The sequence below is a fragment of the Ictidomys tridecemlineatus genome, chromosome X (assembly GCF_052094955.1).
Source record: "Ictidomys tridecemlineatus isolate mIctTri1 chromosome X, mIctTri1.hap1, whole genome shotgun sequence".
In the NCBI taxonomy this organism is placed as follows: Eukaryota; Metazoa; Chordata; class Mammalia; order Rodentia; family Sciuridae; genus Ictidomys; species Ictidomys tridecemlineatus.
In genome coordinates, this window is record NC_135493.1 from 62,211,553 (window position 1) to 62,225,392 (window position 13,840).

At 31.8% G+C, this 13,840-nt stretch overlaps 1 protein-coding gene across 2 annotated transcripts in view; it reads left to right on the forward strand.

The window, feature by feature from the left end:
• Nucleotides 1–13,840, forward strand: part of Hdx (highly divergent homeobox) — a 108,612-nt gene that overhangs the window by 35,852 nt on the left and 58,920 nt on the right. For both annotated transcript variants that reach the window (XM_005328835.4, XM_040282691.2), the window contains one exon: nucleotides 4,930–4,983. In XM_005328835.4, coding sequence (XP_005328892.1) covers nucleotides 4,930–4,983 — 54 coding nt within the window. The remainder of the gene's footprint in view (nucleotides 1–4,929; nucleotides 4,984–13,840) is intronic.

Sequence of the window (13,840 nt, forward strand, 5' to 3'; positions counted from 1 at the left end):
TTATATGATTTTCATTGTTGCTACAAAGTTATTTTAGGCAGCCATTAGTTGTTTATTTAATGTTTCTAACAGGGGGTGTAGAACTTCTTAGTACTTAATCTTCCTGACTTCTCTTTGTTGATTGTTTTTTAAATTGCAGAGTGCATGCATCTGTAGATATAGAATTAGTGCAACAAATAACCAGGGTATTACCATTAAAAGTCCATCTTTTGGTTCAATATAAAATTGTATGTAAAGTAGATAGGGAGCCATGATTACTGGTAAGAACATGAGTCCAGTTCAGCTTGATAAAAACAGTAAATCTTTGCTATTGTTTGGAGATCTGATCTCTGACTACACATTTATAAACTATTTCATTTCAGTTATAAAAGTATAATTATAATTAAAAACGAATACTTGACAAATTATTTTTGGAAAATAGCAAGTAACTTTTGTAGTTTTCTCAAATGTCTTTTTATGAGTAAAATTAGATAATATGTTGAAATATTCTAGAAGTTATAATCTCAGATTCAAATTTGTAATTGTATATCCCTCAGAGCCTTTGAATCACAAGATAATCATCCACATACTAATTTATTTTATTTTACTTATATCCTTGCATTATATTAAACTGCCAATATTCCAGAAATCAGGTTTGTATTGTTATGGTTTAGTACTATTGTAATTTTATTAAAAGATCTTATAATTATAGTTTCCTTTATCTTAATCTCACTGTATCTATAAAATTTAACCAAGAAAATATAGAAAAAAAAATCCCACTTTGGATGTCAGTGGCAGGAACTTTTCAAGCTACTAAACCTTTTAAACATCATTTTCCTATCATTTAATAGATAAAATTTTATGTACTTTAAAGTGTTGATTGCTTGCCGAAAAGTAGTAGTATTAAAAGTAATCTGTAAAGATAATCTAATTTCTCAAATCTTTGCTGGAGACTTGATGGCGAGAAGAGGGGAGAAGATTTTTACATACGCCAGGACACCCTACTTTTTTCCAGAACACATTGTTCTCAACCAGAATTATTACTCACCTCCCTACAACATCTTACCCCATGCAACAGTCTTGAATATTGCCACTCTTGGCCTTTTGTTGCATTTCAGAAAGTCAGAGCTAGTGAATAATGAAGGCCCAAATTAATTCAATCGGTCATCAGCAAATATTTATTGAGTGCCTATCATATATATACCCAGTAGTGTTCTCTGTGCTGTATACCTCATAATTGAAAAACCACATAGGGAACCCTGCCAATTAAGCAGAATGATTGATAGGTTCTCATGCTTAACTAATACCAAAACAACCCATGGAAAGTTAAAACATTGATTTATGAATCTGTTACAGCTGAACTTTCTGAAAGACCCAGTTATTGCCTGATTGTTTTAATCAAATTATATTTAATAAAACACTAATTGATATAATTCTAATTTTCCTGGTTCACATAACAGTATGTTCAGATACTAGCAATAAACAAAATTTTAAACAAATAAACTTTTAAAAATTGTGTGTTTGGAATATTTGCAGAAACATCATTATATAAAGATTCATGATCCTCCCACATTGGCCTCCAAGTAGCTGGGATTACAAGCATTCCAACAGGACTATATTTCCATAGTTTCCTTTATATTAGAGTCCTTTGTGTACCTGTCTTCGCTGTTTCTCTCAAAGTGTAATTCTTACCCTCCAGGAAATTACCTTTTATTTCCTGTAGCACACAAAATAGCACTTCATATGCTTGATAGACATTTGAATGGACTTCAAAATATTTATTTTGGAAAGTTATATACACTAATTTTAATAATGTTTAATTAGTCATAAAGTTTCTTAAGTTCTTTTACAATTGCTTTAAGAGCCTGAGGGATTATTTTAAATTCTTTCGGTGGTGACAAATCATCAAGTGTTCAGGGAAAATTTGATTTTGGAAAATAGAATTCATTCTGAGCCATGGTTAGTGAATAATATGAATGCTCAATCTGGGCTCTGTAGTTTCAGTTAAAATAAAAGTAATGTGAAGAAATGAGATAATCTTTGCATGAGGCATGAAGTGACAAATCCAGAAGTTCCCAAAATACTTTCAACAATGGCAGCATAATTGTGATGAATTTCTTACATCTTAAATTTTCTACTTGGAAACTTGCAGCATTAATTTGGCCATGTAAATACTAAAATATTTGTTAAATAAGCCTTGTCTCCTTGTAGATTCATTTTATAGTTGTCCAAAACAGGATCTTGAAACTATGTTTAGAACTAAAATATCACATAATCATGAAGTTATGGCCCTTCTCAGTTAAGTATTACATTTTATAGCTTTCAGTGAGTGAGAATCCTAATATCAATATTGCACCAAATAAAACTCCCCAAATTTAGGGAAACATTTATCAGTACTATGAATCAAAACAGGTTAAAAATTCAGCTACACTGATTATCCATTCCTGAGTTTTACTAGAAATGTAAGGAACTAAAGACTATTAGAACAGAAAAGGTGAGTTGAATAAATAATTATTATGCAACTTTTCAGTAATCACTGTTTGGGGGCTCTGTCTTTTTTTTTTTCAATTCATTTGGTTTAACATATTTTCTCTAGAAAGTCTATGCAGCCAGTTGTGAATTGTGGATGGGAATGTATGCAATTATATTCCAAAACAATTAGATATTATGTGATTATTTTAGCTGATTTACCTTTCTCTTTTTTTGTTGTTCTTTTTAGTTATACATTACAGAATAGTACATTTTGACATATTATACAAATTGAAGTATGTCTTATTCTATTTGGGATCCCAGTCTTGCAGATGTATATTCCTGTCATCCTCATCCCCTTTTTGTGGGTTACCTTCCGTATATCAGAGAAAACATTTGACCTTTATATTTTGGGGAGATTAGCTTACTTCATGTGGCATGATAGTCTCCAGATCTGATCATTAGCAAAAAAAATCATAAAGTCATTCATTTTTTATTACTGAGTAATATTCAAATGTGTATATATATACCACATTTTCTTTATCCATTCATCTGCTGAAGGACACTTAGGTTGGTTATATAATTTAGCTATTTTGAATTGATCTGCTATAAACATTGTTGTGGCTGCATCATTGAAGTATGCTGATTTTAAATACCTAAGAGTGGTTGCACCAATCTTTAGTCCCAGCAGCAATTTGTGGGTGTATGATTTACCTTTCTCATTGAAGCTAACAATCAATTGATTTTGCAAACCCAATTATATATTGATGGAAAATTAAGAATGTATACATTTTAAAGATTTTTTTCAGAAGAAATCTTTTTATACCTTCAGTAAAATATTGAAAAAATAACTCATTAATACTTTGTCCATATCCTCTACCATTTAGTTGTCATTTTACTGCCATGGTATTTTATGTTTTACATATCCATAAAAGTATCTGGAGTTATGAATTTTTGTAGCCTATGCCTTGCATATTGGTATCTTTGTAGCTCAAAATAAAGTGGCAGGTATGGTGGCCAGGAACTTTGAAAATTTACCTGAAGTTAGAATAATTGAGGTTATTTCTTAACTCTTACATGAACTATTTGATCATTATGCATTCTCAGGAGATATATTATTATATAAGCCATCACTGTATACAACTTACCAAAACATTAAATGTTTGATTGAATATACATTACCAACACCACTTCCTATCAAGGCTGTTTTGACTTGTCAGTATCTCAGAGAGAAACAAGTGTATGGTAGGGGAAATAGGGCAAGCAATTAATATGAAGTATTATTTAATCCTTGTGTATCCCATGAAAAAAATGTGATTAAGTCCTAGTTATCATTAACCAAAGTTCCAGGACCACCTTAGTCTTTGTAAACACTCCCCAGAATTCACTCTCATCTATTCCCTTGCATATCTGTACTGGGATAATTTATTTATGGTCATTTGTCTTAGTATACTTTACTTTAAAAAGAATAATCATACTATTAGATAGGATTTTATAGAAGCATTGTTTCAATTTCAGGTGTGATACATAGAGTGGAGATTATTGAAATTATTATATCCTTGGCTACTATAATAATTTTCTCTGTTTTTAAAGGTAAAATGTTTCAACATTTATGGAATTATTAGACAGTATTTGATCAATAGCACTTGTATGCAGTGCTAGAAATATGTGCTTGAGGTTTGCAACATTGCAAAATTTCACTACCAATGCTAAACACTGGAATGTACTTAAAAAAGAACATATTTTATGGAACACAATTTTTTTTCTAGAGAGGTTTCATGTACACATGATAATGCCTAAAGGTTCACATTTTTTTTTGCAGTCATACATTGTTTACACAAAGTCAATTTTTTATTAACACTTAAATTTCACCATTTAATAACAAAGTGGGGAGGACATCGTGAATAGACTAATGAAATCACAGTTTGGAGAAAAATGTATCATCCATTCCTATTATAGGCCTAAGATTTAATAAGGCACACATAGTAATGATTATATTATTGCTGCTTTTGGAAAGTAAACACATGTAATATGTTTAAAGGGTTTATAGTATACACCTTTCATTATGAACTCATCTATTGCTTGATGATGATGCCTATTTAAAATGTTCTTGAAAATTTTTCACTTATTTCATAGGGCATAGGGCATTGCTTTTCATTTTAATTATATCTTCAATAGATTTCCAAACATCCAACATGGCACCAGCAATTCTAGAGCCACTCCCACCCCGGTGTCCCCCACCCCGACACACACACAGTGTCCTAGAAACCTTCTTGAAATTACAGGAAAACTTTACACCACTTCTAATTTTTTTCCACAAATTAATCCATTTAAATACTTAGGGATCAAAAAAATGCACATTTGCATATGCTCTGAATGCAAATGTATCTTGAAATAACGTATAATTTTTTTTCATTCTGATCAACATTATATGTAGTGTCAATGTATACTATACTGAGATTTGATTTGTTGTTTTCACAGATTTCAGGAAACCTTACTGTGCCTTGGATTACAGGGTGTTCTAGAAAAAGAGCAGTAAGTAATCTTTTATTTAAAGCAACAAATGTTTTTTATCTCCTGTTAATAGGAATACCATTGAGAAAATTGTCATGATTTTTGTAAAGCTGGCAAAATTTAACCTTTATTTAACCTCAGTGAACACATTTTGATTTCAGAATATTTATATATACTACAAAGAAAATCTTAAATATAGTAATCAACACTCTGAAATCAGTGGGTAGTTTTTTTGAATAATCAGTGGGTAGGTTTTCCTGCTTTAAAATGTTCAAAGTAATTCATAAAATATTATATTTTGCTTACATTTAATTAGCCTGGTTAATTTTACAATTCAATTGAAGTATTATTGATACAAAATATGTTGATTGGTATTAAATTATTTATTATTTTAATGCAATTGAGTATTTACAAGTATCTTACAAATAAGGTTTTCCTCTGGCTTTTTTGCTGAAACTTATGATTTTTTTAAGGTTAATATAAGTTTAGTAAAATGGTGTTTTACCAAAGAACCTAATTCATATGATCTGCATATGATCCATTAATATGCCCTGGGAAATAATGCAAAAGACCATTCATGGAGAATTATGAAAAGTGGAAAGAAGAAGATGACTGGTTAGGAATTCCAGGAATTGAAACCATAAGGTGTTTTGCCCTCCTTCACACATTTAATAGTAGATGGCTATCCAAACTAAGCAACTCATTACCTGTAAACAGGCAACAGAAAAAAAAATGGATAGTCACATTATTTCCCCACGTGGAACATGTGTCCACATGAGAGACTTGTAACATTGGCAAGGGAGATAAATTCAAAGTCCCCAGTGATATTAAACAGCCAAGGAAAGTGCTTTCCTTCCCAAGGCTTGAACCTCTCCTCCCTCTCTTGGAAATACCAGACAGCAATGAAAAGGAAGATATTGCAACAAAGAACAGACAGGTCTGCAGAGCCTCTTTGTCCTACTAAGCTACATAATTCTTCCCTTCACCTAGAAAATTAAGTGGCTGCTCAGGACTAGAAAGAGGGGTCAAGCTAAAACAAACATCCATTCCTAGAAGTGCTCTATTCATCCCTGAAGAATGGTGAATCCATTTTCCCACCTAAAGACAATGATCTGAGATGGGAGGGAAAGGGAGAGAAAAAGGAAATTGCATGGAAATGAAGGGAGACCCTCATTGCTATACAAAATTACATATAAGAGGTTGTGAGGGGAATGGGAAAATAAACAAGGAGAGAAATGAATTACAGTAGATGGGGTAGAGAAACAAGATGTGAGGGGAGGGGAGGGGGGATACTAGGGGATAGGAAAGGTAGCAGAATACAACAGTTACTAATAGGGCATTATGTAAAATTGTGGATGTGTAACCAATGTGATTCTGCAATCTGCATTTGGGGTAAAAATTGGGAGTTCATAACCCACTTCAATCTAATGTATGAAATATGATATGTCAAGAGCTTTGTAATGTTGTGAACAACTAATTAAAAAAAAGCAGTCGAAAAATAAAAGACAATGATCTGTTGATTGGTGCTAACAGGAGGAATCTCCTCACAAGTACTTGGGTTGGATAAAATCTTCCTGTCCACTTAAGTGGCACTAGAAAGGATCAGTAAAAACCCCGGTGACATAGATAAATCAGTAGAAACTCCATATAAAAATAAAACCACAGAGGTTCTGAAAATTTTATCACTGGAATCATAATCTATAAAATTAGCCCATGACCTTTGTGCTAAACCTAACTGAGTGACTGCTTGCTTAAGTAAAAAGATTAAATAAGACTGAAAGTCTCCTAAATTACCGACAAATGTTAAGGAAACAGTTGAAAATCACCCATCATAAAAAGAAACAGGAAAATCACAGCTTGAATGATAAATGGCAATCAACTGAAAAAACACTAAGATAAGTCATATTATGGAATTACCTGACAGATAGTTTAGAACATCAATTTTAAAAATGCTTCCTCATAAAATTATAAATTATCTTGAAGCCAATGAAAAAATAGAAAACCTCAGTAAAGCAGTAGAAGTTGTCAAAGTATTATACAACTGAAAAATGCAACTAAAATTGAAAACTTTCAATATTAGAGTGGAAATGAAAGAGAACAGAATCAGTGAACTTGATAATAGATTACTAGAACTAAAATACAAGAAGAACAGAATGTTTACAATCTGTTTTGACTGAAAACAAATGGACTGATTTTTTAAAAATATTTTTAGTTTTAGATGAACACAATACCTTTATTTTATTTTATTATTATGATTTTTAATTTCTTTATGTGGTGCTGGGAATCAAACCCAGTGTCTTCACATGCTAGGTAAGCACTTTACCACTGAGCCACAACCCCAGTCCTGGGCTGTATTTTATTGTATGTTAATGATATCTCAATGAAGCTTTAAAAAACTACTCAATTTAGATATTGTAAAACCTGGATAAAACTTATAAAATTTAAATATAATTACAGTATGTGTGAAGAAAACTTAACTTTCAAAATGATATTTATAAAATGCACATTGGATTTTAAAGGCAATATGATAAATAGGAATATGTATAATATCTCAAAAAGTTTTATAGTTGTGGTAAGAACATTTAACACAAAATACACTGTCTTAATAATTAAACACAATACAATGTTGTTAATTATAGGAATATTGTTGTATAGCACATTTTTGGAACAGGCTAATTTTTCAGTTTATTGATTTTTACTTAAATGAAGTATATATAAAGTTGTGTTGTAATTTTTATAAACAATCATAGTGAAATGGTTACTATACCCAAGAAAATTAGCATATCCATCTTCATACATATTTACCAACGCTTGTTTTCTTTTTATCATTCTTTTTTGTGCCTAGTTCATTGTTTCTTTTTTATAAGTGCAACTCCAATCTAATCTTTTAGTAAATATCCAATATATAATACCTTTTTTATGTAATTGTCCATACTGATGGGATAATGTGGCATTTCAATACATATACACAATGTATAAGCATGTCCACAATGTGTAAAATTCAGATCATAGTAATTGGCATATCTGTCACTTTAGACACATATCAGGGTTTTGTGTGTGTGTGTGTGTGTGTGTGTGTGTGTGTGTGTGTGTTGGGAATATGCAACATATCTTATATTAGTAATTGCCAAATATTCAGTTTATTTTTGTCAACCGTAGTTTATTCAGAGTTTATTTATTGTGTATGATGTGAGGTAGGAGTCCTGCTTCATTCTTTTGCTTGTGGTTATCTAATTGTTCCAGGATTCCCCAATGGTTGGACTTACATAATTGTCAGAACTCAATTGACTGCAGAGGTCTGATTTATTATTGGACTCTTAATTCTGTTTAATTGATCTATTTAACTTTGTGTCAATACTGCACTGTGTTGAATACTTCACCTTTCCAGTAAATTTTTAAATAGAATTATGAGTTCTTCAATATTATTTTTCTCCTTTAATTTTATTTTGACAATTCATAGATGACTACAATACTGTATATATTTTGGGTCCTGCTCATCAACTTCTGCAAAAATTATAGTTGAGATATTGAGAAGAATTTCATTGAATCTGAATATTGCTTTGGGAAAAGATTGACATCTTAATAATATCAAGTCTTCCAATCTATGAATATGGGATGTCTTATTCAGTTCTTTATTTACTATTAACAGTGCATTTTTTAAAAAGAATTAAAAACTAAAGGATGTTTTCTCTGATAAACAAATGTTGATAAATAATGGGGAGATAGGGAAAAATAAAGGAAATTTGGTTTGTGCAGAGGGGAGTGAAGGAAAGGGAGGGCATGTGGGAATGGAAAGGACAGTGCAATGAAATGGACATTATTATTCTAAATACATGTATGATTACAATCCCCATGTGACTGAACCATATACAGCCAGAGGAAGGAAAAGTTGTGCTCTATTTATGTATAGTGTGTCAAAATGCATTTTTACTTCAAGTATGACTAATTAGAACACATTAAAAAATATTTTTTTGTCTTGAACCTCTTTGGTTAAATTTATTCTTATATATTTATCCTTTTTGATGCTATTATAAATAGAATCATTTTCTTAATTTCCTCTTTTGCTTGTTCATTGCTAGCATATATAATAAATTTAGTGCATTGATCATCTATTTTTCAAATAGACTAAATGTGTTCATTAAGTCTAAGAGGTTCTTTTGTGTATTCTTTGCAATTACCTCTACATAGGATCATGTCACCCACCAATAAATATTATTTTTCCCAATTTGGATGCTTTTTTAGTTCTTTTTAATTTTTTTCCTTTTTCTTCCTAATTATACTGATTTTCACTATTAGAACAATGTTGAGTAGAAGTGATGAAAACAGGGGACCATGGTCTTGTTCTTGATCTTGAAATATTTTTCAATTTTTCATCATTGAGTATACTATTAACAGAGGATTTTCATAAATTCCTTTAATGAAATTTAAGTTCCTTCTGTTGCAAACTCTGGAGTAATTTTAGCAAAGTGTGTAGAATATTGTTGCATGCTTTTCGAGCACCAGTTGACATGGTCACGTGAGATTTTTCCCTCCTTAAATTCCATTAATGTGGTTTGTTATATGATTAAAGTTTTTTGTGATGAACCACCCTGACATTTCTTGGATAAATCCCAGTTAATTATATGGTATAATCCTTTACTATGCTACTGAATTCTATTTTTATTTGTTTGAGGAATTTTATGTCTATATTCATGGAGTTGTTTGTATAGTTTTCTTGTGATTTTTTTTTATCTAGCCTGATGTCAGGATGTTTGTATCTAGCTTGGCCTCAAAGAATGAGTTAGAAATGTGACTTTCTATTCAATGTTTTATAAGAGCTTGAATATTGATATTCATTCTTTTTAAAGTAAGTGTTTGGTAGAATTCACCATTGAAGCCTTATGGTAGTTATGGGGTTGTTTTCTTGTTTGCTTTGTTAAGAGGTGTTGATTATAGATTTGATTTCATCTTTACCTGTCATTGATTTCTTAATCCAATGTTGGTATGTTGTGTGTTTCTCAAAATTTATCCATTTCTTCAAGGCTCTTTAAATGATAGAATATAATTATTCACAGTAGTCCCTTGTGATATTTGTATTCAATTCTGGAGTACAAGTGCATGGTACCAACATTAGCTCAATTCTGGTGAGGACCTCATAGCAGGTAGCAACACAATGGAAAAGGCAAGTGCAAGAAAAAGAAATCACTGGGTGAGACAAGAAACCATAGATAAATGGCATACATATTTTTAATGCAAGCAAAATAGGCTACAGTTTGGGCAATTGAATGACATGAGTTATCTTAACACTGTCAGTTTAAAGCTATGAATATTTAAAACATATGGTCAAAGTAATTATATTTTTTCTCTTTCACCTGATATTTTTATGGTAGAGGCAGTGATAGCAGGATAATTTCCTTCCCCATAAATATTTTATTCCAGAAAACTCCTTATATTGGGCTAGGGCTGTAGCTCAGTGGTAGAGTGCTTGCCTAGCACATGGGAGGCTCTGGGATCGATCCTCAGCACCACATAAAAATAAATAAATAAAATAAAGGTGCTCTGTCCATCTACAAATAAAAAATATATTTTAAAAAATTCCTTGTTTTACACCTGCTATCAAATAAATTTCAAATCTTTAAGACCATATTTGTTTTATATTCATTGTAGAAGTTTTCATATTCACTGATAATAACACAGGGATAAAATTTTTGAGTTTGGTTACATTTTACAAGAGCAAAGCTTAGTTTTAGATCTTTGCTGTACTTTTTTAGTAAGATTAAAACGTGAGAACACAAAAGGACCTTCCAATGCAATGAGATTAAAGGAAAGAAGAATTTAACAGCCCAATGACTATTATGGTTCATATTTTTATTAAAGAATACTTGGTTACATGCAGGTTTTAGTGGAGGCAAACACAAGTTTGTAAACAGTACTGTTAAATACTTATGAACCACATACTTTGTATACACATAGCAGTGTTCATTGACTGGGTAAGAAAAGATCCTATGTATTGGAAGTTTTGCTACCAATTTCTTTCCACATTTAAGGTTATGCAAAAAGTTATTTTCATTAAATACATTTTAAAATTTCATATTTTACATGAATATGCATAATTTGATGACTATTCATGATTCCAAAAATGTACTTAATATTTAAAAATGTAACACTTTCTGCTGTTGGATTAAAGATTGTGAGAACCATGTTAAGTCACATAAATTTTACTTAGTGCTCAACTACTTAAATTGTTACTGATTACCTCCTTTTAAAAAATTTTTGGTGTATATTAATTATACAGATTAGTGTGTTTCATTGTAACATTTTTACATGACATAACATAAATTTGATTAATTTAATCCCCATTACATCTCCTGTTTCTCCCTCCTTCCTCTCCCTGATCTCATTCCTCTACCCACTATATCTCCCTTCTACTTTCATAAGAATAACTTTTTTTACTCTCTAGCTTCCACATATGAGAGATAACTTACAACATTTTATCTCTTTTTTCCTATAAGTTTATGACCTCCCTTCTATTTTATGTCCCAACCATTGTTGTATTGCTGTATCTATACACTCCAAGCCATCCACATGCTTATTCTACTGCACCAATAAGATAATTCTTTCAAATTACATTTTGGTGTGAGTCTCCTATTTTTATATACTTTAACTAATCTCTTTTTTTAAAGAGAGAGAGAGAGAATTTTTAGTATTTATTTTTCAGTTTTCGTTGGACACAACATCTTTATTTTATCTTTATTTGGTGCTGAGGATCGAACCCAACGCCCTGCACATGTCAGGAGAGCGTGTTAACCCTTGACCCATATCGCCAGCCCCTAGGTGGCACATTGCAGGAGCTAGTTACAGATTCCCCTTAAGCTCAGGAATTGTGCTGCAGGGCAACAGACCCCTATATTTAAGTTACTCAACAAACAAGGTTCTTGAAAGAACACATAGAAAAGCAAGCAGTACCAAATATGAACCTGAGATGCCATAACTGAGGGGTCTCTAAAAGAGCTAATGAAAGCTATGTCTGTGTTCTTATAAATGGTGAAATGATATTGACAAGGCAGGAATTCAGACACTTTCCACAGCTAGCTATAATCCAAGTGACATATGTGCTCCACAGGGGCTATGTCTCAAATGTAAATAGTAAAAATGTAAATCACAAACCTGGTGTGAATGTGCAATGTATAATTTCTAAAAGATTTTAAAAAGTAGGCAGGATGAAATGCCCTTAACAGAGAAGCTGACAAAATTCCAAACATGGCCAACTACAATTCTTCTTTTTAGAAGAGTAGGATATTCCCTCAAGTATCTGTGATTCTCCTTGTAAATTAGCCTCCCCCTAATAGCACCTTGTACTGTTTTTCTTGTTTTGGATACAGGTGGGTGTGTTGGAGGAGGTAAGTGTCAGAGGACACTAATGTTTATTTATTCCCGTGACTATGAGCCTGATTGATTTTGCATCAGTTTTCTCATTTAATCATTTTAGCAATCCTATGTGAGAGACAATATCCATTTTAAAATAAAGAAACTAAGCCTCAGAGATTAATGAACTTGCCTACAATTAGGAAGATTCTAATCTAAATCGGAACTTTCTGGATTTTCACCATTTTGCACTGAGGAGAAAAAATTAAAGAATATATGCTGTTTCTGGCTTTTAATTTTTGTTGTTGGAGAATAGAAGTTTTGTATGTATGTTAAATGATGGACTTCACATTTACAAGTTTGCTCTTGTACACAGAAGATAACCAGTAATTCCTCTATTTTTATTGAGGCTACCACCTGCTAAGTTCAGAGAGAAAAATATTATTCAATTCTATCCAAAAAGATATGTCCATTTCTCTAGGGAGTTCCTTAAATAGTGTACTTATCTGAATTCAATGTGTTTAAGCTTAGCTCTGATAATAGGGGGGTTTTGCTTCACTTTTGCTTGTCAGTGGAAAGAAGTTTTCTATTTGTATTACACTCCCCTGGCAGAAAACTGTGACTGAAACTGCTTGTCAGACATATAAAATGTTAGCTGAGCTCTGCCAGTAGAAGCTCTAGAGATCACTGTTTGTCTTTTAAGAAAAGTTAAATGAAAAATAACAGGTAGGGACCAGAGTTGTAATTCAGTGTTAGAGCTGTTGCCTAACATGTACAAGGCCCTGCATTCAATCTTGAGCACTGAAGGGATAAAAAGGACAGCTAATTCTCACATATGGTGCCTTTGGAAGGAAGTTGGGCCAGGGATTTGTATGACACTACAGACGGTTTCAAAGTTATGGTGGTTCAATATACTATATTTTTATGCTTTTTATTTATAAAATAAATACACATTAAATATAAAATGTACTTGTGAATTTGACTTTTATATTCTCACAAAATAGCAGTATGTGGCAGAATACACTTTCATCATGCTGGGCAACAGCAGCAAACTACAGTATGCAGTCAGTCATGCAATTGTGAGGGTAAACAACAAATACTTTACAGTGTACCATGTTGCTAAGCTATGACACTTAGTAGGTTAGGTGTATTAAATTTATTTTTACTTCTAGTATTTTTAATTTATGATTTGTTTATTGGTGTGTAACCTCGTAGTAAGTCAAGGAGCATCTATACTCCAGAGACTAAAAATTCAGACACACAATACCCAGAGTAAACAATGTTGTAAACTGAGGGAAATTCCAAGAATAAATTACAAGTGGCTTTAGGATTATTAAACAATTTGGGTTAGTAATAGTTCTCTACAAAAACAGAAACAGCAGGATTAATGGAGACAGAAAATTGGCTCACACGTTTGTAGAGGCAGACGAGTACCAAGATCTGTACTTCTTTAAGCTGGAATTAACTCCTGAGACCCGTGTTTTAAAAAAATCTAAAAATGTACTGGGGATGTGGTTCAGTGGGTAAATGTCCC